At 38.6% G+C, this 23,724-nt stretch overlaps 1 protein-coding gene across 1 annotated transcript in view; it reads left to right on the top strand.

Moving 5' to 3' along the window:
- The window catches only part of tnr (tenascin R (restrictin, janusin)), a 206,913-nt gene that overhangs the window by 149,583 nt on the left and 33,606 nt on the right, over positions 1–23,724 (top strand). The window contains exons 18-25 of the mRNA XM_059343993.1: positions 664–753; positions 3,267–3,400; positions 3,583–3,712; positions 7,299–7,565; positions 10,854–10,973; positions 11,320–11,463; positions 20,148–20,267; positions 22,788–22,931. Coding sequence (XP_059199976.1) covers positions 664–753; positions 3,267–3,400; positions 3,583–3,712; positions 7,299–7,565; positions 10,854–10,973; positions 11,320–11,463; positions 20,148–20,267; positions 22,788–22,931 — 1,149 coding nt within the window. The remainder of the gene's footprint in view (positions 1–663; positions 754–3,266; positions 3,401–3,582; positions 3,713–7,298; positions 7,566–10,853; positions 10,974–11,319; positions 11,464–20,147; positions 20,268–22,787; positions 22,932–23,724) is intronic.

Below are 23,724 nucleotides of genomic sequence, written 5' to 3'. Positions count from 1 at the left end.
ACACCTCATCACCAATGTGGAGCTAATTGGGCTGTTATGAAAAACTCCATCTAATTGGCATGCACTCTGCATGGAAAGGAGAGTGTGAACCAATTCTGTGATGTTTTCTCCAAGGATGTCACGAGAAACGATACTTTGGTCCCTCGTTGATTCCTAAATTCTGAAAACGTGATGGTACTCGCTTGAACAGGGGATGCCCAGTGTCCCCTAAAGCTCTGTTTGCTGCTGCATGGTGGGAGACCAGGCTGTGTTTACCTTTAATCCAAGTAGAACACCACGGTAGACTTTCAGCCTGCAAGCATGTTTCTTCAGCCTAACACTGTTGAAACAGAGCAGTGGTAGCGAGAGCAACAAGTTAGTGGACTGCCGAGTTGTCACTGCACCCTTTTCTCTGCTCCACAGCGGGTGAAAAGACAGGCGACAAAAATCAGGATGTAACTAAGGTTCTAAAATTCGTGGTCTTGCAGGTATTTCTTATTGTCTCTGGTAGTCAGGAAGAATGTTTTGTTTTTGTTTTTTACAGTGCTATTTGGGTACTAAGAATTGTGGCATTTCACTGGTATTTATATCGACTACTATATTTCGTGTACTGGGATGTCGCTAGTTTGTTCTTGCTATATTTTGTTTTAAATATGTAACCCGTCCCCTCTCTTTATGTCTCAGACCTGCTCCCAGGCACAGAGTACGGCATTGGAATTTCTGCCATGAAAGGTAGCAACCAGAGCACACCAGCAACAATGAACGCCAGGACTGGTGAGTGAATCACTGTTTATACTCCACTGATGCATGCAAGACACTAAGTGAATCACAGCAGCGGTCTACTAGAAATACCAGCTTCACAGCAGGCTGGTCGGCCTGTTCGGTATTACCTCTGCCAAGGTGTTTTTGGTTTGGTATGTTTGTTTGTCAGCAGGATTGCAGAATAACTACTGGCCTGATTTCCATGAAACTTGGTGGAAGGCTGAAGCATGGACCAAGGAAGAACTTGTTAAAATTTGGAGATACACACAAATTGTTTTTCTTTTTTGTTAACATTGCAACATAGGAGATTTGACCTTGGCAGAAGTCTCACTCTCAGAATGCCCTTCTTCTGTTTTACAACCTCAGTTTGTATTGTGGGTTAATGCTCTTGTTCCAACCATTAAAAGCAATGTTAGGGAAATTAAGCAATCCAGATTTTGGCAATACTTGTGCTCTTTTAGGAAGGTAAATTACCAGCTGTGGTCAAAGTTCCCGCTCCAGCATTTTAAAGCTGTAATAATGCATACCATTAATTGCTAATGGCCCGCTCTCTACCTCAGTACTCAGCTGGCTATTTGAATTTTTATTGTGATTTGGGGTGTTTTGGCAGAAAGACAGAAAAGCCCCTGTTGACCTGCTGTGTGAAATATAAGTGCACTGAGGTGCTTTGATAATCTTTCCCATCACGTTGACTGTCAACCGCATCTTTCCCCCAGTTGCAATCATTTTAATGGCTGTAAGGTATTTTTGCACTTTGCAAAATCATGCCACCATTTGCTTTACGAACAAGCACTTTCTACCCCACTATGTTGTGCACTCTCTTTGAACTCTGAAAATGCACTACAGCTATCACACCTTTCTCAAATAGCTTTAAATAATATGACAACAACTCCTGTCTGTCCCGCTCACAGCAGGGATCATGTTACAATGGGTGTGAGTTGTTGAGACCTGAAAGAATCATTTCCAGTAACAGTGGCTTTAGTAGAAGTCTTGGCTTACTTTTCCACACACACACACACACACACACACACACACTGACATCACATTGAGGGTTGCAGTCAGTAGAGGATTAAATAAGAATTAAACATTGATGATCCAGTGGGCAGATGGGGTCACTGCTGCAGGAAAGAAAAGGACAAACATAAGAACAAAACTAATACAAAAAAGATTAAATACAGAATGTGGGATCATTATGTTTACACAGCGGTCCTGCTGACTGTTAAATTTTTATCAGTAACAGTCTTACTTTTGATGTCAGCACTGCACCAGATGAGAGGATAAACACTAGATACAAATATGTTTCTTTTCTGCAAAATGTTGTCGCAGATATGTGAAATTTCACTTAAACATGTTACCACCAATTAAACTAAATTTAAGGATTTAATGTGCGATAACTGTTCTCTAACTCTCCCCACAACCTCCACTGACAACCGTTTCTTAGGTCGTTGCTCAGCCATGACGAACATGTAATAGTACGAACATGACCGGCTTGTTCTTAAGGCTAGCCGGCGTGGCTAACCGGTGCTTGACGGGGGCAATCCTCCAATGCTGGGCTGCTAGTACAGATCTTGCAAGGCTGGTTTTCCGCCAGGAGACAACAGGGGGGATTTCTACACTGTTCTATAAAGTTGAAAATGCTGTATAATTCTGCTTTAACAACTGCTTTCCACTCCAACTGTGGAGCCCCAAACTCTAAGTCTGAACAGTCCACTCCACACACATCAATGCTAAAATCAGACCTTGGAAAGTTATATTAACGTTATCCTGTGATTGTGTGAAAAGTGTAAATTATATGAAAAAGTTGATTTGATGTGAGGAACTCTTATTTAACATTGCCATTTTAAATTGAATATCTCTCTGTGTATAATAGATTTGAAAGAGTTTGAAACTGAGTATAAAAATGAAACTGTTGCATGTTTTAAAATGTTTTCATGGGATTTCAAAGTTGGATAATACCCAGAATGCTTTCGAAATGTGGGGCATTTAAAAGTTTGAATGGTGTTTCTATGTGAATGTGAGAATGAGTAGATAGCACTTGTAAATTCCTGTCAAATTTTAACATTCTGTTCATTTATTCATTCATTAATTTATGAGGAAAATTTCACAGATAATGACGACTATTTACAGGCTACAGGCTGAAATAGGCTGATAGAGACGTCAAACATAGGCTGAAATAGTATAGATGTAAGTTGAGTTATTTTTCCATTCTTTTTTTTTGCTAGCTGGAAACATTTAAGTGCCTGTAAACTTTACCAATATCTTTTTTTCTCCTGTGATTTGTGTGGTTTTATTTATTATTGGTCTTAATTTACTTATTATTTATTATCTATTTATTTCTGTTTGCTGTACTGTCACTTAATTTTTATTTTTTATTCTATGTTATCTATGTGTTAATGGAGGGGTCAGTATTCTCTTCAATACTGTAACCTACAGAAATGTCTGTATATCCATAACTGTACACCGTCCATTGTTATAACAACAAAATATTGTTGAAAGAAGCCATAATCTTTTTCCCTCTGTAACAGGTCTGGATGTGCCCATGGATCTAACTGTGACGGCCTCTACAGACAACACCATCACTCTGGTGTGGGGCGTGGTCCAGGGCCCCATCGACCATTACAAGGTCACCTACACATCCTCCTCTGGCGTCACTACTGAGGTAAAGAATAGGACTGATTGGACATTGAATGGATAATAAACATAGCTCATATAAATTGCCAGGCAGGTTTATACTGGACGCAGACGGGCGTACAGTCATCCATAAAGGAATAACAAGGCTATGACCTTTTTTTAGGATCTGATCTGAAACCGTCCCATTGAATTTGTGAGCTTCTTTTCCAGCTGACAGTGCCTAAAGACGTAACCAGCACCACTCTGATCGACCTTGAGCCTGGGACTGAGTACACCATCACTGTGGCGGCAAGAAGAGGAAGACAGCAGAGCAATGCAGCTACCATAGACGCCTTCACAGGTAGAGAGAATAGTCACATTTATACACTGAAACAGGTAAACAGTGTTGTTTTTGTTCAGCATTTTTGTCTCCTTTGTCTTTGTCTTTGCTAGAAGCTGGATATAAACTTTAGTAGAGTATCAAGGTTGCAGTATAGCGTCAGTTTAATTCACTCAATTATCAGACAGAAGATAAATTCACTCTTGAGCGTTTTCTCTGCTCAGATAAAGACATGAAAGATCAGCCCATTACTGCACAAAGCTAGAGAAGGGTTTAAACAACAGTGGCGCGTAATGAAGTTGAACAGTGGATATAATGAACTAAAGTGTGGCAGCAGGTAAGGTGAGTCACACTAAAAGAAAACGGAGCACCCTAAAAACTTTGAGGAAGCAATTAGCAAGGTAAATTATTCACGTCAGCTAATGAGCTTGTTACAAGTGTTTCCTAATTGCACCTCTATTTTGCATCCGAATGTATTTGTGTCTCCATTTCTTTTGATTTTTCTCCAACACTACATTCTCTGTTTCGCTGTCACACTCATGGCTGGCTGCTCGCACCGCTCTTCCTCTCTCTCAGCTCGACGTTTTGTTTTTTTTCTCTGAGACTTTCAATCACGACAAAGTTCTCTTTTCTGCAGACTCTTCCAGCTATATGTGGGATTGCCTGTCATTGCACCCACCACTGTTAGCTCATTGTTATTTTTACACATAGCTTGATTTGATTTTCAGTTACAAAAAAGACGGTGTCAGGTCGATGGGCACACGTGTACCTGCTGTCAGATTTGTCATTGTCTTCTTCATCTCTCATCATCATCATCATTTTCACTGTGACCATCGGGGCAGTTGTCATCATCATAGCCATCATCACCATTACATTCATCATCTTATCTTATCTGTGGCTTCTTTAAGTTAACACCGCTCTTGCCATCTGGAGAAGAGAGATGACAGAATGATGAAATGACATATGAAGAGAATCACAGGAAAAATAATTAATTACCTGTCATCTACTCATCCACTGTTCACTTGGCCATATTGGCAACATCTGTCTTCTTGCGCTCAGGTGAACTCATCACAAGGAGGAAAAACTTTTTGATCTTGAACTATCAAATATATATTCCAGGTTGCATCTGGAGCGTTCTGTTTGTCTCTTTGTCACTGTACTATCTGCAAACCTCTCATTATCTTTTTTTGTATTATTTCAGATGTGTTTTTACCAGTTGTGGAATGAAGTACATTTTATGTAACTTTATACTTCTACTCTACTAGATTGAGGCAAATATTATACTTTTTAGTCCACTACATTTAGCTTTCAGCTTTAGTTACTTTTCAGGTCAAGAGTCATGATCATATAATTCGACTTTTTATGTTTAATTAAACCTAATTACAGTATATTAAGTAGTTAAAATTAGCTTTATCCTTACTTAATTAAAAAGCTGCTTACATAAATGCATCAATACAAATAATCTTATATACATTTATTAATCTGAGTGGGTTCATTCTGCATAATGAGCACTTAAAGTACATTTTGATGCTGATACTTTTGTACTGTTACTTAAATAAGTTATGAATGCAGGGCTTTTACTTGTAGTGGAGTCATTTCACAGTGTAGTATAAGTACTTTTACTTAAGTAAGATATCTGAATATTTTTTACACCACTGGTTTTTACACTCCATCACTCTGAATGCATTTTAAAAAACTTTGTCAACTGGCAGCCTGCAGGCCACATATAGCCCCTCCCATCCTGCCTGCATAATATTAATTAATGCATAAAATGTTGTAATAAACATAACTATAGTCTTTGCTGAAGTTGCAAAAATGTCCAGTGCTGCTGCATTCTGCTGTTGTTTATTGTAGTTACTAGATATAACTCTAGTTCAATGAGAAGGAGAACGTAAAAAGAGAAAGACGGAGTGGATGCAGGCAAGAGATACGGCCAAATTATGGTTTATTAAAATGCATCTCAGTGACGTGACGGACATTTCATTCACCAGACGTATATAACGCAGACCTGTGTGTGCATGCAGCCCACATTGAACCCATTCTGTTCATGGATCACATCTAATTATAAAAATGCAGTGCAATGAGGATATCTTGCCAATCAGGACTGCATGCTGCAATTACATTTCCATTTATTTACGATTCGTTATCTTTTCTCAGTGAACTACGTCCTTGGCGAAGGTCTGAGAACATTTTCTAGTTGTCTGGTTATCAAAATGGACTTCCCGGGCTCTTAAGGCGTTTACATTGAACTTTTTGTCAGAAAGTGGAAATTATCAAAAAATGATAGGCATATTATGCTTAGATAAGCATATTTCTTATAATGATAATTATTATTATTATTTTTTGAAAGTCATGCCCCCACAATGTCTGCTTAGAAATATTCTATCCCTCATCATTTTTTGTATTATTATTATTATTATTATTATTATAGAAAGCTCCTGCAGAGCCACAGAAGACATTGTACAACTTTTTTTCAGAAGTTTCACTTCTCATGATATTTATTATTAGTATTGTGACCTTTATCCATGGAAATTCATTAACATCGTCTGTGCTCCAACTATATCTGTGTTATGAAATCTGAAAGTTTCATGAAGACCTACAGAAGGTGGCACACCGAGTTATCATCACACATCACCTACTTTGCCTCAGTGTGTTGGTCATAGCTGCTTTACTGGCTTCATAATTATTACAAACTCTACACTCATTACTGTCATCAAATGACACTCTTCAGTGTTTAATCCATAATTAAGGCAAAATCATATGGAGTTTTTCACAACTCTTGTGGTTTTTTAGGGATGTTTGGATGAGTGAGCATTTATTTTTATCACCTCTTCTACTGGTTTCCACACAAGAACAAACATGCACACCAGCACTATGAGGTTTTACGCGATACAGATTTTCTGCTGACTGCGCAGGGCGGTAATGCATGTCGACAGTTGGTGAAGGAAATGCGCCATAAAACGTAGACATAAATGCAGACCAATGTGAACAATGCCGGTTTCAAATAATAATTGATTACAGTACAAAGGAAACTCCACAGTTTAATTCGGATAAATCAGAAAAGCAGAAGTCAATTTTACCGTATCTTCCCTGCTATTTCTCTACATCTACACATGGCTAATTAAATTCAAACCGTCTTGCATTTGTTGCTGTGTCAGCTGCTCCACTGGTTCGTATTCATTACATCATCTCCTGTCTGGGTCATACATTTTGACAACAGCATCTGCTATCATCATCATCATTTCTCCATTTTCTTCTTGTGAACAGTTCCATCACATCTTCATCATTACGGCGGATAATTTCATTAGTTTCTCTTTTTTTATGACCAATTAAACCATCACTTCCACATGATTGTGGTGTTCTCTGACTCCCACCTGGCCCATCAAGATTACACCCAAGGCTAATTTTCTCAACTGTATTATAAACGATCTCTTACACCATCCAGGACTGCTTCCATCCATCACTGAGCTGCTTGTCTGTCATCTCCATAATGATGGCAGCTGCTTTTTTTTTTCTTTTTTTCATCATTATTTCCTGCTTGTGGTCGGCTTTCCACCTGTCCTTGAAAACTCTCCAGTGACGTTTAAATCCCCCCCCGCTCCTCCAGGAATCAGGCCCGTAACCCACCTCTACTTGTCAGAGGTGACTTCCGACTCCGTGTTGGTGGCGTGGAGCGCCCCAGCACCGCCTGCTGACCTCTTCATCCTGAGCTACAGCTCTGCAGATGGGACCGACACCTCTAAGGTGACGCTGGACGGCTCCAAGACGAGGTCGCTGGTCCAGGGGCTGCTGCCGTCCACTCAGTACACCGTCAGTCTAATCACAATACAGGGGGACGTTACCTCTGAGCCCATATTGGCATCACTCACTACAGGTGAGCCGCTTCATTTCATGGAAAAGTGCTATTAAAGGTAACTCAGGAATGACTCTATTATAATATCTCAGCAGCATTGTAAAGGTTTGTATGATAGATACAATGTGCAAAAGGACAATAATATTGTATAAATATGATATATAATATCGATATCAATACGATTATGATATATAATATCATACAATAGTATGAGATCTGTTTTAGTAGTTACGCGACCTTGCTTCATGCTGTTTGTCTTTGCATGCATGGATTTTCTGCACCAATGCACTTAAAGGGATAATTCAAATGATTTGAAGTGCAGTTGTATGAGGTACTCATCCATAGTCAGTGCATTACATGCAGAAGATGGCAGTAGGCACGCCTCCAGTTTGGAAAAAGCATGCAGGAGAACCAGCACGAAAGCTAAATTTTGTACTTCTGTGGACAGGGACAGCATAGAATATTTCTACTTCTTTACCTTGACGTCAGACAGCGTTTTCCTATTAGGAGTTCAAAACCACCAGACTCATTTGACAAAACCAGTAATTTTACTTTTTACTATGCGACATTAGTGATTTTAAAGGGTTGGTTCGGATTTACTAAAGTTACAGGAGCAGTAGACCTGCATGTCCCGTGGTCTGTGCGGTTGAATTGCCATTGTACTTCAACATAACATCAAGGTTGTAAATAATAATGGTTTACAAAATAGTGGAAAATGTCATAATTTCCTGAAGCCCAGCACTCAAAAGATTCTAAATTTACTTTCACATAAGACTAAAATAGCTCACAACTTGGGAGATTACTACATTTTTTTTCTTGTTAGACAAATTCAATAATGAATTTGACAAATTCAATAATGAATTTGTTATCTAAATACAGGCCAGGTATTTTTATTTCATCAACTAACAAATTAAATGACTAATGTTGATTACACTTATGAATCACTGTCCATAAACTTCAGGAACTGGAATTTCCCTTATTTAGGATTAAGGAAAAAAAGTGTTTGGGAGTTTGGGGACAGTAAAGGTGAGTGGGGAAACATGTAAGAAATGGAAATACAAAGTTATTTAAAATTAAATATGTATTTGAAAAACTGCTGTTTTAGCATTTCATTAGGAAAACCACAGCAGAATGAGTTTTATAATGAGAGACCTGCCTTGGAGGTTTCTTTGAGACACTGCCAAAATAACAAGCTTGTTTTATTCTCCTATAGTATCAGATGACTGAGGTTTGCCTCATCTAAAATTTGAGTCAATAGCCAGCAGGTTATTGATCCGCTGCTGTTTCATTTTTACTATAAACTCCTGCACAATGCTAACATTGGGGGATATTTGAGAAATTGCTGACAAATGGCTCTCTAATACAAACAAGGACAGAGAGGAGAAGAACGAGAGGGGGAGGACAGGTTTCACATCATTACTGTAAAAAAAAAAAAAGTGTAAGAGAAGAAGTTTGCTCATGCTTTGTGGTGTTTTATGCCTATTCATTTGTATTATTTCCTTTTTGTCTTCACTTTATTTTTATCTCCTCTTGGTTATTCACCATTTCTCTCCACGTCTTTTGATTAAAATGTTTTTCCTCCGACTGAGGCGCGATGATCCTTCGCACCTTTCCCTTTCTTTGTTATAATTTTATACTGTATTACCGTGTCATTTTTCACTAATTGGCTTTTTGTCAGAAGGAGCTCCCTGAAACATTTCTTTTGATTATGAGTGCGCTATTCAAATCTAGGGAGAGAATGAATGAGAAGAGGGTCAGTGGAATAACCTGCCTGAGAAAGACACAATGGGCAAGACAGAAGAGACGATTAGGACAAAAGGGAAATCATCAAAAGCGAGGACTGGAGACAAATAGAGGAAAGACGAAAGTCAGCGATGAACAATAGAGATATTAACTTTGCATCAGTGCCAGAGACACCTGCATGCTGTCATTTGATTACTGTGCCAGTTTCACATAATAACTTGGCAGCTTTGAGCTCTCTCTCTCTCTCTCTCTCTCTCTCTCTCTCTCTCTCTCTCTCTCTCTCTCTCTCTCTCTCTCTCTCTCTCTCTCTCTCTCTTCCTTTCTCCATATTCACCCACACATGATGATAAGCAGATTTTGAGGGTGAACTTGGAAGGGGATTTTTAGGCAGATGTACAGTATGTCTTGCACCTGTCTTTGGACTGTAGTAATGCTTTGATCTTGCATGTTTAAATTTGAGCGCTGATGAGAGACTGGCTTTCCTTGTAAAATTTGGGGAGCTTTTAGCGCTACATTTCCTGCATTTGATATTTTCTTCAGTCCTAAAAGTATGTTCTAACACAGGTATAATAGGTGATTTCTTATTTACCAGACTTTGAAAGTCACTCTACTTGTGTGGTTGGTTCAAACGGTGCTTTAATGTTGCTCAGCCTGAGGCCCACATTAATTTATTAGCTTACACAGTGCAAATTGAATTGTGATCTTCCATGAGGATCAGGTCAATAGCAGTAGATATCTCTGACAGAACACTTTTGTAACCGTTCAGAGTCTCAGGAAGCTTCATGAGAAAATGCACATTTTCAGCCGAAGCAAACATAATTAGTAAGATATGCATGCATGAATGAATAATCACAGCATATATACAGTAACTGCTACCACTGTATGTCATAGGAGTTGGATTTAAATTAGTCCAAGGCCAGGAATTATAAATTGCCCCCTCTGCTTCTGAATAATAGCTATTATTCTTTTGCTGCAGTTGGTTTACAAGCGCTTCCTCTTTTCCACACCTAGAGATGGAAGGGATCTCTTAATCTCCTCCTCCTTTTTTGTCTTTTTATTTCCCCCACCCCTCTAACTTTCTTTATCCCTAGCAGCTAAGGACCTGTCATCAGTTTAATTGTTTGCTCACATTGTTTTCGCCATAACCTTTTCCGTGGCAGCTCGATCGTCTCTGGAGACACATAAAACAAATTGTCAGCATGGGGGCAATTCTCCTCTGAGTAAGATCCGCTCAGTCTCAATGCATGTGCCGCCCGTTGTGTTCATACCAGCAAGATTTCTCTTGGTCTCCTTTTGTAGGTGTTAATTTATTTATTTGTGCTTTTTACACACCAAGAGTCTGTTTATGTAAATGTGATGAAGAGGAGATTAAAAATGGACAAAGCAAGGATTACTGAAATGCTTGGCTTTTCAAGGGCACTGATTCTTTCCAATTTTTATGTAAATTCCTGAACTTGTTGCGTAATATACCACATAATGCGCTCCTGTTGTACCTCTGGGATCAGAATAAATTCTACCGTGTTATCCATTTTGATCCTACGCTAACACACATCATATCGCTTCCAGGCATGGACCCGCCGAAAGAGATGACAGTGTCAGACGTGACCGAAGACGCGGTGACTATCTCTTGGATCAAACCACTGGCTCCGTTTGAATACTATAAGCTGTCCTACCAGTCAGCCAGAGGTAGCATATTCTTTTCATTCTGCCTGTCCTTATTGCATTATAATACCATGGTACTCAATATATCAGCATACATACCGGCACGGTGCGTTTTTGTGTTACAGTTAAATGAACATGGCATTTGTTGTAGCAGGTCTCTGATGTAAGATATTTTTAGGGGGGGACTCTGTTACACACACTGTTAGGTAATTAATTGATAACATTTTATCAGTGAAATTTAATTGAATTTTTAATTAAAAATATATTTACTCTGTGATGCAAAACGCACACCAGTTGGGGAAGCAGTATTCCCCGTACCTGCAGAAATGTAAGATGAGAGTGACGGCAGTGGTTGTGATGTCTCCTGCAGGGCGAGTGGACAGCGTGGTGATTGACAGCGATGTGACAAACTACACCTTGTCCAGCCTGTTTCCTGCTACAGAATACGAAATCAGCCTCAACGCTGTCAGAGGGAGTCAGGAGAGCAAAGTGGTCAGCACCTCCGTCTTCACAGGTAGGAATTATTGATAAGGAAACATTATTAGGACCAGCTAGAATAGAATAGAAGAGACTGAGACTAGTCTCCCCTAAAAAAAATAAAGTATACAGGTGCTTCAATACATTAGAATATCATGGAAAAGTCAATTTCCAGAAAGTTCAGGTCAAATAGCTCCAACCAAGTATTGAGTGCATATAGATGGACTTACTATTCAGAGGCCAACATTTCCATATTAAACATATTGGTACTTTTTAAAATTGGTCTTTTGTAAAAAAAAAAAATTTTGAGACACTAAATTTTAAGTCTTCATAAAATGTAAGCCATAATCATTATAATTGGAAGTAATTCAATAAATTAAGAAATTAAATGTTTCATTCTGTGTGTAATGGATCTATATAATGTGTTATTTCCACTTTTTGAATTGAATTACTGACATAAATAAACTTATCTATGATATTCTAATTTATTGAGATGCACCTGTAGGTCGTAATTACAGGCAGCAAAATATGACCTATATTTATAAAGACTTTATTTAGACTGTCCTCCCCCGCCCTCTAGTGACCTCAGTAATTATGAATGATGGCGATGCAGAGTATAAATGGCAGAAGTTGAACTCAGGGTCGATGCGTCGAACAGACCCCGGAGAACGGGGCATTTATGAAGATTTATTTACTTTTTAAACTGTCTTTTATAACGCCTTACCAGGAAGTTTTTTGCTCTAAACCTAGATCAGTGGTTTTGCAGCCTAAATTCAACAAAATGCATCCTTTCTTTTAACAATCGCGAACCATACATGTATGTAAAATTATGTGTGCGCTATTTTTAGAATGACCTGCTCCACCCTGTACCATTAAATGCTCATATGGGTCATTTTGACAGACGCTTATATGGGTCATTTAGGTTGGAGATCTTGTTGAAGAGAATAGGACAGCCATGCAACCTAAGTAACTTCAGCTGCATTAGCCTGATCATGACAACGAATTGCCATATTTGTTTTGATTCAATGTTGCTGTCAGCACAAGGCAATACGTTTCCAGGCAGAACTTGGGTTTGCAAACTTTGGTTTATTAATTACATGCGTTGTTCTGTATACTGTGTATTCTCTGCATGGCTGCACTGAACACCTGACTCAAATACACAAACTGTTCCAGCCTTAATGTTAATTAAAGGGTTAATGTTTCCAAAGTCAACTTATAACACTCCATTCAGCTGCTCACATTTGTTGCCATTTTTTCTATTGCTACTAGTCATGAATGATTGAACTGCTGAACAAATCAGAGATGTGGTTGACAATTTTAGAGTTCAAGACTAGCACAGGGCAGAGACAGAAAAACAAACTCCTGTCTCAGATCTCTTCTTGGGCCTGTAGTCAGTCACACATCGATGGGCTGGAGCAGGATGGAGGGGAACATGCTCTGATTAGAAATGCTGTGTTGCCAGAGGTTGGTTGGGGAAGTTGTCTGTTTCTTAGTTTTTTTGGTTAAATGGTTTGTTAAAAACGTGTCCACTGCAGACAGGGGGTATTTCTGTTATTGTTATATATATATATGGGTTGGGCAAAATAATAGAAACACCTGTTAGTATAATGCAACACAACAGCTTCCAAAATCATCATGAGGTTGAATCAGTACATCTCTCAAACTGCTTCAAAACAAACTGAACATTCTTACATTCAATTTAATACAGGACTGTTGTATTTGGCTCATTTCACAAATAGTTCCCGGTAAATTTCTGGGATATCCTTTTAGGAACAGCAAGGGATTTTTACTACTCACACATGCACTAAATTTAGGAATTTCTTAACAACTTCTTGCAACTTTTTCCTACATGCCATGGCGATGCCAGAGCAGATGGGGCAAATCACGGTCCAGCAGATGGCGGTAATGCACAAATGGATGCCATTTGCCAGAAGAAGACTGAGTATACAGACGATTTTATTATTATCTGTAACTGACAAGAAAGGTGCAGTTATTATCCAGTGCCAAGGTTCTTGTAATTTATTTACTATTTAACAGGTTTGTAGTGTCACAAGAAATTACTTGTCATGATCTACTTGAATAAGAAACAAACAAAACGCATCTATATTCAAATACGTCATTAGTGTAGTCCCGTGATTGGTTTGCCCGCTCTATGTGAAAGCGTCTTTTTTACTGCTTTCATCAACAACATTTTCCATGAAATGTTAATATGTCTTATGTGCAGATATTGGTGGTACATATTTCCCTGAGTATCAACCCCTGCACCCATTCACAGATAAGCCCATGAAGGAAAATGTTCCTGACAGTTTCAGAGATAGTCTGCATGTGTGAAAGGAGCCTCAGACTGCTTTGGTTTTTAGCTCAGTGTACCTAATAAACTGGCCACTGGGTGTATATTTCCTGGCTAAACCCTGTGATCTATTCTCAGTGTGCTGCTGTATTGTTGTGCTCTTGTACAGTAGGAAATCCCGCTGCATTAAAACCACATTCCTCACTCCTTTGGACCACAACTCTTTGACGAACATCACGCTGTGAGAGGGGGCAGCTCAGGAACAAAATGCTTGCCCTGTAAACTGAATGAAGAATTCCTTTTTTCTCTGCTGGCCTCTCAGACCGATTGTTCTTCCTGCAACAATAACAGCTGCGCTTTGGGAGTTATCTGCTAAAAAGAGCAACACACACTCAGATACAGACATCAGACAAAATCTAAGGCTACAGCTGACATTGCAGGAGGTGCAATCTTTGCTGCTGCAATAGATGAAACTGTCCACTCCCTGACCCAGTAATTGGTAACCTTCTCCCAACTCCATCTAACTCTCCCTTTTTTTTAATCTATTTTGCTTTGCCTTACCTCTATCCTTTGGTGCTGTTACACCTCTCTCTTTATCTTAGTATCCCTCTTCCCTCTGTCTTTCTTTCCATTTCCTCTCTTCTTCATCCATTCACTTCTTTAATCTTCTCTCTTGGGTGTCTCTCTCTCCCTCTGTTTCTTCACAATTTGTCATTAAAGGTGAGAACTCTTAAGCTCCTTTACTTTCAGACTCTTAACTGAGCACTAAACCTTAAGTTAGGAAAAACACACTCAGACACACACATGCATGTAAATTTGGGACACCGTTCTTTCACAAACCTAAGATTAACACACTCTCCCAATGCTGTATGCATTATCTTTAGTGTGTGTGTCTGTGTGTGTGTGTGTGTGTGTGTGTGTGTGTGTGTGTGTGTGTGTGTGAAGCGAGAGCGCTAAGGAGAGCCCAGGATAGTAGAGAGAAGAGGCGAGCAGGAGGTGTGTTTGCATGCCAATGAGACCTGATTTACCAGGAGCCGACAGGGTTCAAGAATCCAGTGAGAAAAAAAGAAGCAAAAGAGTGTCTTTCACTCACTTCTTTTCCTCTGTCTTCCTCTTCTCCTCCAATTTTTATCATCAGCTTCCTTTTTAACAATCCCAGTGTACTTACAATGAGCAGAGCCGCTGGGGCTGTAATAGCCTGAAAAGAACATAACTCTAAAGTCAAGCTTGTTAGAAATGGTAAATAACATTTTCCTCACATCGCACAATGCCCAACCAGGGACTTTTTAATGCCGCTTTCAACAACAATACATAAACAGGGGATTTGGGAACGTAATCCAACATTGCCTGGCCAAGTATGTAATGACTTGAATAACGCTGCAATTGCTACTTACTTCACTTCCGTAATCAATTATTGTCAGAGGCGAAAAAAAAGCAGGGAGCCATATTTCATTTAGCTTACACAGCAGGTACTGCTTATCTAAGATGAATTTGGGAGGGAATGTGTGTTTAATGGAGGGCTAAAACGGTGCTCATTAGCAAAGTGTCATGACCCTGGGTAAAGTATCACTTGTCAGAAAACTTAATTTCAGAGATAGACCATTTAAGGCCGGCCTACATGTCTAATTTGTTCTATCAGCGAATCCAAAAAAGATGGATGAGGAAGAGTACACTTCAATCAATGCCTTGTTAAACTCCCCTCCATTCAAAAATGTATTTGTCACTAGAGAGGTATTCTCACTTTCCTCTGCTGAAGGGAGAGATGTCTGTCCACTTCTCTACAATCTATGGGTGCTCACACCTGAGCTGTTTGGTCTGCTTCAAACAAACTTGTTTGGTGCATTTTGTCAGATAGTCCTTTGGTTTTTGCTGGTGTGAATGTTCTCTGGTGCGGACCCAAGAATCGAACTCTGGTCGGCCAAAAAACAAGGCTCTCGCTTTGTTTCCAAGTGCTCCACAGTTCAGTTCACTGCAGGTAAGAACCAAAGGAAGGAAGTGAACCAAAACACAGAGCATTCTGAGTTGAATGTGGGCGGAAATTTGAGAATCAACTCCCGACAAAGTAGCAGGCTTGTAAAACGCTTCATGGACAGACGTGGTCTTATGATGAAGTAAGGCACTTTTTGAAATATGGTCAGACAATTGCAAGTCTTCATATTATTTAGCGACTTGGTGTCTAATGGATTAAATCAATAGTGGATCAATGCTGCATTAAAGTTGAAAAACTCTGCCAATAAAACTTTAAAGTCAGCGATCTTTCTTTCCCTCACATTTTGTCCAATAGACGAAGGATAGCGATAACAGTGTGACATTTGTTTACAATACTTGGTGCGCTTGATAAAGCACAGTGGGGAAGCAAACCAAACCAAGTGAAAAATACAACAATGTTGCAATTTCACCACTGAATCGCACCGAGTCCAACAGATGTTATACAGTAATGGAAAAAATATTAGACCACCCTTGTTTTTTTCAATTTCTTGTTCATTCTAATGCCTAGTACAACAAAAGGTACATTTGTTTGGACAAATATAATGATAACAACAAAAATAGCTCATAAGAGTTTAATTTAAGAGCTGATATCTGGACATTTTCCATGGTTTTCTTGATAATGATTTTTATCAAGAAAACCATGGAAAATGGCTAGATATCAGCTCTTAAAATGAACAAGAAATGGGAGGAAGAGGGTGCTCTAATATTTTTTTTCCATGACTGTATGTGAAAGCAACCTTAGATTCAATCGTACGCTGGGAAAGCTACATTACAGCAATTTCACACCATACGACGAAGAAGTGGAAGGAAAGCTGGAAGAGGACGATTTTTCACAATTTCTCTGTAGTAATTAATATTTATTTATTCCGTCACTTTTTGACCCACCAGCCTGTAACTTGGACATTTTCTAGTTAGCTTGAACCACAGACTGTATAAAGCTTGAACCCGCCTGACACACCTCCCCACTGTTGACTCACTCATCACCATAAATAATGCAGACAACACCAATTACTCATCATCACCTTCTGATATGGCATATTGATTGGTTATGTCACATTTTTCATATGTGGTAGCAAAAATTTTCATACACATACAGCACTTTCACAAAGTCAGCATTGCAGAGTTCAGCACAGCTTCCATGCAGCGTAAAAGCAGCAGGTACAATGTTTGCACGAGTATCAGTATTGTGCTGCAGACACATCCGGTGTAGCTACGGTACGGGGCAAATGTGGAGAACATACTCACACTGATAACATGCTTTTTCTGTATAGTGAGGCAGCACAGCTTCCACAGTAATGAGATGGGCTGCAGAGATAGACTGGAGAGTGAAATGGCTCAATGTGTCTCACTAACTGAACTGTTTGCTGCAGTCTGGTTTACATCATGGCCACAGTCACAGCACACAACAGACTGACCTCGTAGTCAACCGTCACAGCTGAAGTGCTCCTGAAATATTCAGCAAAGCACAGATAATCAGTTGAATTATTTTCCTGACATTTTTGATCCAGACATTTAATCACACACAAATAAAACTCCTACCTGAAGGAAACTTTACTTGACATACCATTTCTCCTGTCACTACATATTTTTGTTAACAATTTCTTTGCATAAAATCATGGTCAGAGTCAAAGCTGTTTGCAGGATCATGAAATGTATCAAAGCTAAACTACAAAACAAACTATTTGTTTATATATTTCTATTCAAATTGTATTTTATATTCAACACCATTATTTTTATTCTGACACTATGCATTCTGCATGTATATTTGGCCATAAATTAACACTCAACATTATTCATTATTGATATTACTCATAATAAACAGTATTCTGCACTGATTGTATTTGTAAATACCTGTATTGTTAATCACATGTACTGTTAATATAATAGATGTCAGATACATTCAACTGTCAGCTGTTTGTCAACTACATAGCATTCACCATTAAATATTATTCCACGTTTGATTGTAATGATTAGAATAATGGAAAATGTCATTATAAATATCACAGTAATAGACATCCCCAAATTGGTCTGGTTTTCCAGCAACAAATGAAATATCAAGTTCTTTGAAGCTGACATCAATAAAAATACTAATTACAATATATGTCAGTGGCAGTTAAACCCTGTTAAAAGAAAGCAGTATACTTGATCACTCTATAATTTATCTACATGATTGAATGATTAAGTCCCTTTTGTTCAGAGCAATCAAACATTTAACAACGTTATACAACTCTCATGTAATTTTGATATTTCTAGCATTTACCAGGCGTATAGTTTACACTGTATTGTTTATTTCCCCTGCTGGGCAGAGACCTCAAAGACACTCTGGCCCATTTGACTCCCTTAAAGGAAGCCTCGGCAAACACTGCAATTAGAAGTACAACAGATCGGTTATTATTTCTTTAGTTTTTATCTGTTACAGATTATATAACAATGTGAAAGGATCATACTACTGTTATTGCATGCTGTATTGTGTTTTTGACCTTGTTTTTTGTTATTTGCTCTGTCGTCAGCACCATAGTGTGTTCCTGGAAACAGCAGGTCCACATGATCATTATCTCAGTGTCCAGGCTTTCTTGTATTCCTGGATAGATTTTGGCACTATAGCTTGCACATGGCAGCTGACACCTATGGTTTAATTGTGCAGAGCTCTCCATCAGCATGTGACTGCACCACAGCCCCATACTCTAATCCCAGGTCAGCCATTTGTTCCTTTTTTTTTTTCTCCAAACCTTTTCTCTTGTCCTGAATCTTAAGCACTGAGGCTTGACTCTCGATACAGATCCGAGTGTGAGCGTGATTTAGTTGGCTCAATCTGCCATTCACCGGTGCAATCAGGAGATGGAGAGCGATGATTGGATTATCGCTGGGACTGATGGAGGTGGATGACCTGTTTATTTTTTTCTTTCTGGGTATCCTTACTCCATCTCCATTGCCAATCTAATTGACTTGGCAAACCTCTATTAATTTCACTTAAACCTTTTTGCAATTAAAGTAATGATTTTAATCAGGTTTGTTCATCTATCGTAGAGATAAGAAAGACTCAAACTCACTTCGTTCTGCTAATGAGCACAATTTTATTCTTTTTTTTTATTTTTATGAGGGCAGGGCAATATTAATTACCTCATATGGGCAGAGCGTTGGAGCACATGCAGCGTTCTGTGTTGCTCCTGCCATGCTCTCTACCGCACTGAAATAACACGCCTGAGGAGAAATTGGGGTTGAAACACTGAGGTTAAAGGTATAATTAAATTCAAACTCAATTTTGGCATGTCCAGCAGTCTGAAAATGGAATTAGGAAGAGGGTGTGGAAACAGTAGGCTCAGGAGAATATCGGGAGACTTTCTGCAGCCTTTTTGACTGCATAATTTCTCTTTGATGTGTGTAAGAATTGAGGAAACAGTGTTCAAAATGGCAAAGAGTCATTATTAATCAGTCTGAATGCAAAGCTCTTCTCTGTCTTGGATTCTGGAATTACAACTAAGATGTGGTTTGAATAATGATTTTCCATTTTGAATTGTACTCAAAATTGTTTGGGTCTAATTGATAGTTTATGTCTCTTTGCAATTATACTACAATAAACAGTGCACAAAATGACAATCCATTTGTTTATGAAAGCAACTATGTGGTTTGTGTACAAATTAGTGATATATCAATATAACTTTTTCTGTATCTGACACCAATGCATTTTCCCTTTCTGAAACAAATATTTTACTCCCCTAATGAAAGAAATACATAGTACACAACATGACTCAGTTATGCAGCTCTAATGCTTCTTTTTATTTGTACTTTTTCTTTCCCCACAGCGTCTTACCTGTGTTGTTGGTGATACATTGCTCTTTACGGCATGTCAATCAAAGTTTACTTTAGCAATTACATGACAGTTTCGGCTGATGATTGTATCAGATCATGCTTTTATTTTCCAATTTCCAATCCAGTGTCAGACCGATACCATAACTAGGTATTGGAACAGATCATCCCTACTGCAAATCAATGGCAGTTAATGGATTTGTTTTCCAAAATACCTTGAAACGTGACAGAGAAAAGATTCTGTCCAGCCAGTTGTTTTCCTGAAACTTGCAGTGAACTTGAACCTTTTCTCTTATTATTAGTAATAAAACTAAAGAAATTAGTCTATCAATCAGTCACTACATTAAAAAAAAAGATGATTTATTGGAAAATTGCTAAATTCTTTAAGTCTTTCAAGCAAAATGCCAAACTTTTTTTGGTTCTGTTTTTTCTTTTTTTCTTTTTTTTAACTTTTTATCTTTTCTTTAATTTTATATATTAAAAGAAAAAATGTTTGACAGCCAACATGTTGACTTACTATATGATCTGCAGTGACCTTAGAACAGCAGTTCCAAGCTCCATAGCTGTCATATATTCGGATTATTGCTGTTTTGTCAATTCACTGAGCTTATATTTGTGTTGTATTGTATTTCTAGCGATGGACATGCCAGCTGAGTTGACGGCTCTTAACATCACTCCACAAGGAGCCCTGCTGAGGTGGAATCCACCTGTTTCCAATGTCGACAACTACGTGCTGACCCTCACACACAACCAGGGTGAGTTATCCAAACCTTCAATTACAGGCTTTCATTCATTTGCTCTTCATTAGGCAATGATTAGATGGATTGATTTACCATCAACAAAGGACATGAATTAGACTAATTAGAGGATTTTGGATTAAATTGTCAACGCCCTCTTCTCTTTGATGCCTCAATTTCACAAGTAGTGAAAAATTCTAGAAACTATTATCAGTGCTGCTTCCATTGGCTCGTTCATTTTACAGGACTGTGACTCACATTTTTACACATCAGACTTTTGTATTAATGCAGTCGTCTGTGACCTTGGTTATGAAAGGCATTGTTCAATTACATATTTACTCACCAACTTGTTCTTGAGTACAGCTCTCTGCACAATGAAATTAAATCTCACAGAGTCAAATCACTGACTACAGTAAGGCTCTGTTTCAACTTTTCGCCACAGGGTCTCCGGCAATTTCGGCATCTCCTGCAGCCTCCACCGCTGCAGCCTGAACCCACTACCCTCACTTAAATAAAGCGTAGAACTGGAGTTTTGCTGCAATGCCTGATTAGGTGTGAATGCAGCCTTAGATCAGCCTGCGGAGTCAGAGCATAATGAGCAGATGTTTTTTAGGTCATTCAGGTGCAGCGTGTGGTGATATGTCAAGTGCCATCAAGGTTTTTTTTAATAAGAAATGCGATCAGTGTGATGCTTCGAGGCATTATGGATCCATTTGTCTTCAGAACAGTTTATTATGCTCTGCTGAGCTACCAAAGCCTTGACACAAACATTGCAGTTTTTGCACGGCACACGCTTCCGATGCAACCCATGTATTCACTGTCTGACAGCCACATCCAGATAGGTAACAGATTGCCATATTGCTTGGCCCCTCAGAGTCAGTTTATAATTTGCTCCCTGAACCATGTGGAAGGCTGCCAAGTTACAGTCGGGAGGCCGGCTACAGATAAAACTACTTGACATACACAGCGAGAGTGCTGAAATATGAAAGTATAAAAAGTTTCAAAGGAATCGTATTTTTTAAACAAACAGCGTTGTCGGTCATTAGCCCTTGCAAAGATATTTTTGTAACTCACCAGTCAAATGTCAGCAGCACTTGAGCTTAACTATTATTTTCTCCCCTGACTTTTATAAACCGGCTAGAGAAAATGTAATGGGAAGCATATTTCTCATTTGCACATGAACCGACTGACTAAGCCGTGCCTGGAGATATCAGGAGGAATCTGTATCACTCAGTCCTCCGAGTCAATATGTAAGCTACACCCTGACTGACTGGACTGCAGCCAGATCATCTCAGATACAGAGACAGTATCTATATGCTGAACACATATTTGGAAAGCAGCCCCAGCCAGGGTTTAGAGAAGCGCAATGTAAAGTTGTGGACAAATTCCCTTGAGTGTCAGTGTATTAACTCAAGGTCAATAAATCTCATATTTCATGGAGGATTGTCCTGCATTACAAAATAGATTTTTATTGGCAACTAGGAACAACCACATAAAATCCAAACCATCATGGTGCCAGTCAGTCAAACTTCATATAAAATTGATGAATCGTGTAGCATCGGCGTCACTGTGACGTTTACACATATTTCACAAACTGAAAGGTTAAGAAAGTTAATAAAGCTCTAGGCAAGGCAAATAATTGTCATTGTCAGTACTGATTAGTCTGCCTATTTTTTCTACATTAATTGTTAGCTCTATAAAATAAATAGTATAGAAAATAGTATTGAAATATAGTGAAAAAGGTTTCTCCAGGTCCATGGTGGTAAATTTAAATGTCTTAGAAGCACAAAAAATATTCAGTTAATGTGATTTAAAAGAGAGAAAAGTAGGAAATATCAATATTTGAGAGACTGAAAACAGGTTGGGGTTTTTTTGCCATTTTTGCTTGAAATTTTACTTTAACAATTAATTGTTAATCAAAATAGCTGGCATTTTTCTGTCAATTTACTTATTAATTAGACAACTAATCAGTGTAGTGTCATTATGACTATGAATTAAACCTCAACACAAACAGTGAAAATCCCGTAAGTAAGACACCATAGCAGTTATATTAAATGTCTTTTCGAGTCTATTTGAAGTCTTGTTCGCACATTTTTTTCACAGTTAGTTCCGACACTGAAGATTCTGATTGGGAGCTGAATGGTAATTTATTCCTATTCACTCTGTTTAAATTGGCTTTGACGGATATATTAGACATGAAAATACCTTAAATTGATTCTTGGAATATGCAATTAGATAAGATCAGTGATGAATGATGTTTTCTCAATCTTGCATTTCATGTAAATTACACAGCGTTCAGTCATATTTAAGAGCTGAAGACATTCATAATGTGTCTGCAGAAGCATATTTTAACAACGAAAAAAAGAAATACTTCAGCTTGAAAGACGATTCCAAAGGTATCCATACAGTCCATTTTTTCATGCTTATCAGCTTTTTTCCCCAGACTTACAATTTAATTAATTAAATTAAATTAAATCTGTTCAGACAAATTTAAAAACAGAATATAAATGGTAAACATATACATTTTGTGTTTTCCAGTGACAGCTGATACTTTCCTTGTGGAGGGTAACAAGCAGGAGCACCAGCTGTCCAACCTGAAGCCAAGCACCACCTACTCCGTAGCCCTCTATGCTTCCAAAGGACCCCTCACCAGTGGCACCGTCATCACCAACCTCCAAACACGTATGTGCTCACTTCATTCAGCTGTGCAGTGGGCGGCGCAGTGATTCAGTGGTTAGCACTGTCGCCTCACAGCAGGACGCTCCTCTAAGCCGGACTGGAGCCTCTCTGTGTGCAATTTTAATGTTCTCGCTGTGTTTGCGTGGGTTTCCTCCGGATGCGTAGTTTAATTCAAAGCAAAAAAATATTTATGTTAAGTAAGAATCCTTCTTGGTAATGGACAATGTCTGCTCACTGCTTGTAAAGTAGTTAGGATGAGTCAAATTCAGCAAAGGCATTTCTCTCCTAAAATGTAACACAAACAACAGAAGTGTGTCATACAAAGACAAAATATAATCAGTGTTTATGTACTATACCAGTTTATCACCACCCGCATTACTTCCCTAGAAAAGCGGCGATTAAACCTGACATGCTGCAGAAAAACAATTAATAATAAACCTTATCCCTGAAGTGATTTGATTTAGTTTCTATCTGCTTTTCTATTTGAACCTAAATGAACTGAAACAGTCAGTGCATGGTTGGCGAAGCACCCCAGGATGTCAGGAAGTGTTAATTAATTCCCCATGACATAACAACAGTCATTTATCCAGTATTACCTGTCTCATGACAATATTACAGTAGGAATTAAGTTAGTATTTGTATTGATTAAATTACCTTAAGCTTTAAATTCACATCCTTCAGAGGTGCAGGTGTGTTTATCTGAAGGCATCACTGCTCATTCCAGATGATGGGTCTACCTGCAGGCTTTATTGGATGCAGGTGATAAACATGCTGTAGTTGGTGGTGTTTTCGGTCT

This window comes from Centropristis striata, chromosome 11, assembly GCF_030273125.1.
Source record: "Centropristis striata isolate RG_2023a ecotype Rhode Island chromosome 11, C.striata_1.0, whole genome shotgun sequence".
NCBI classification, from domain to species: domain Eukaryota; kingdom Metazoa; phylum Chordata; class Actinopteri; order Perciformes; family Serranidae; genus Centropristis; species Centropristis striata.
Note: the sequence above shows the minus strand (reverse complement) of the source record. Positions and strands in the feature narration are given on the sequence as shown.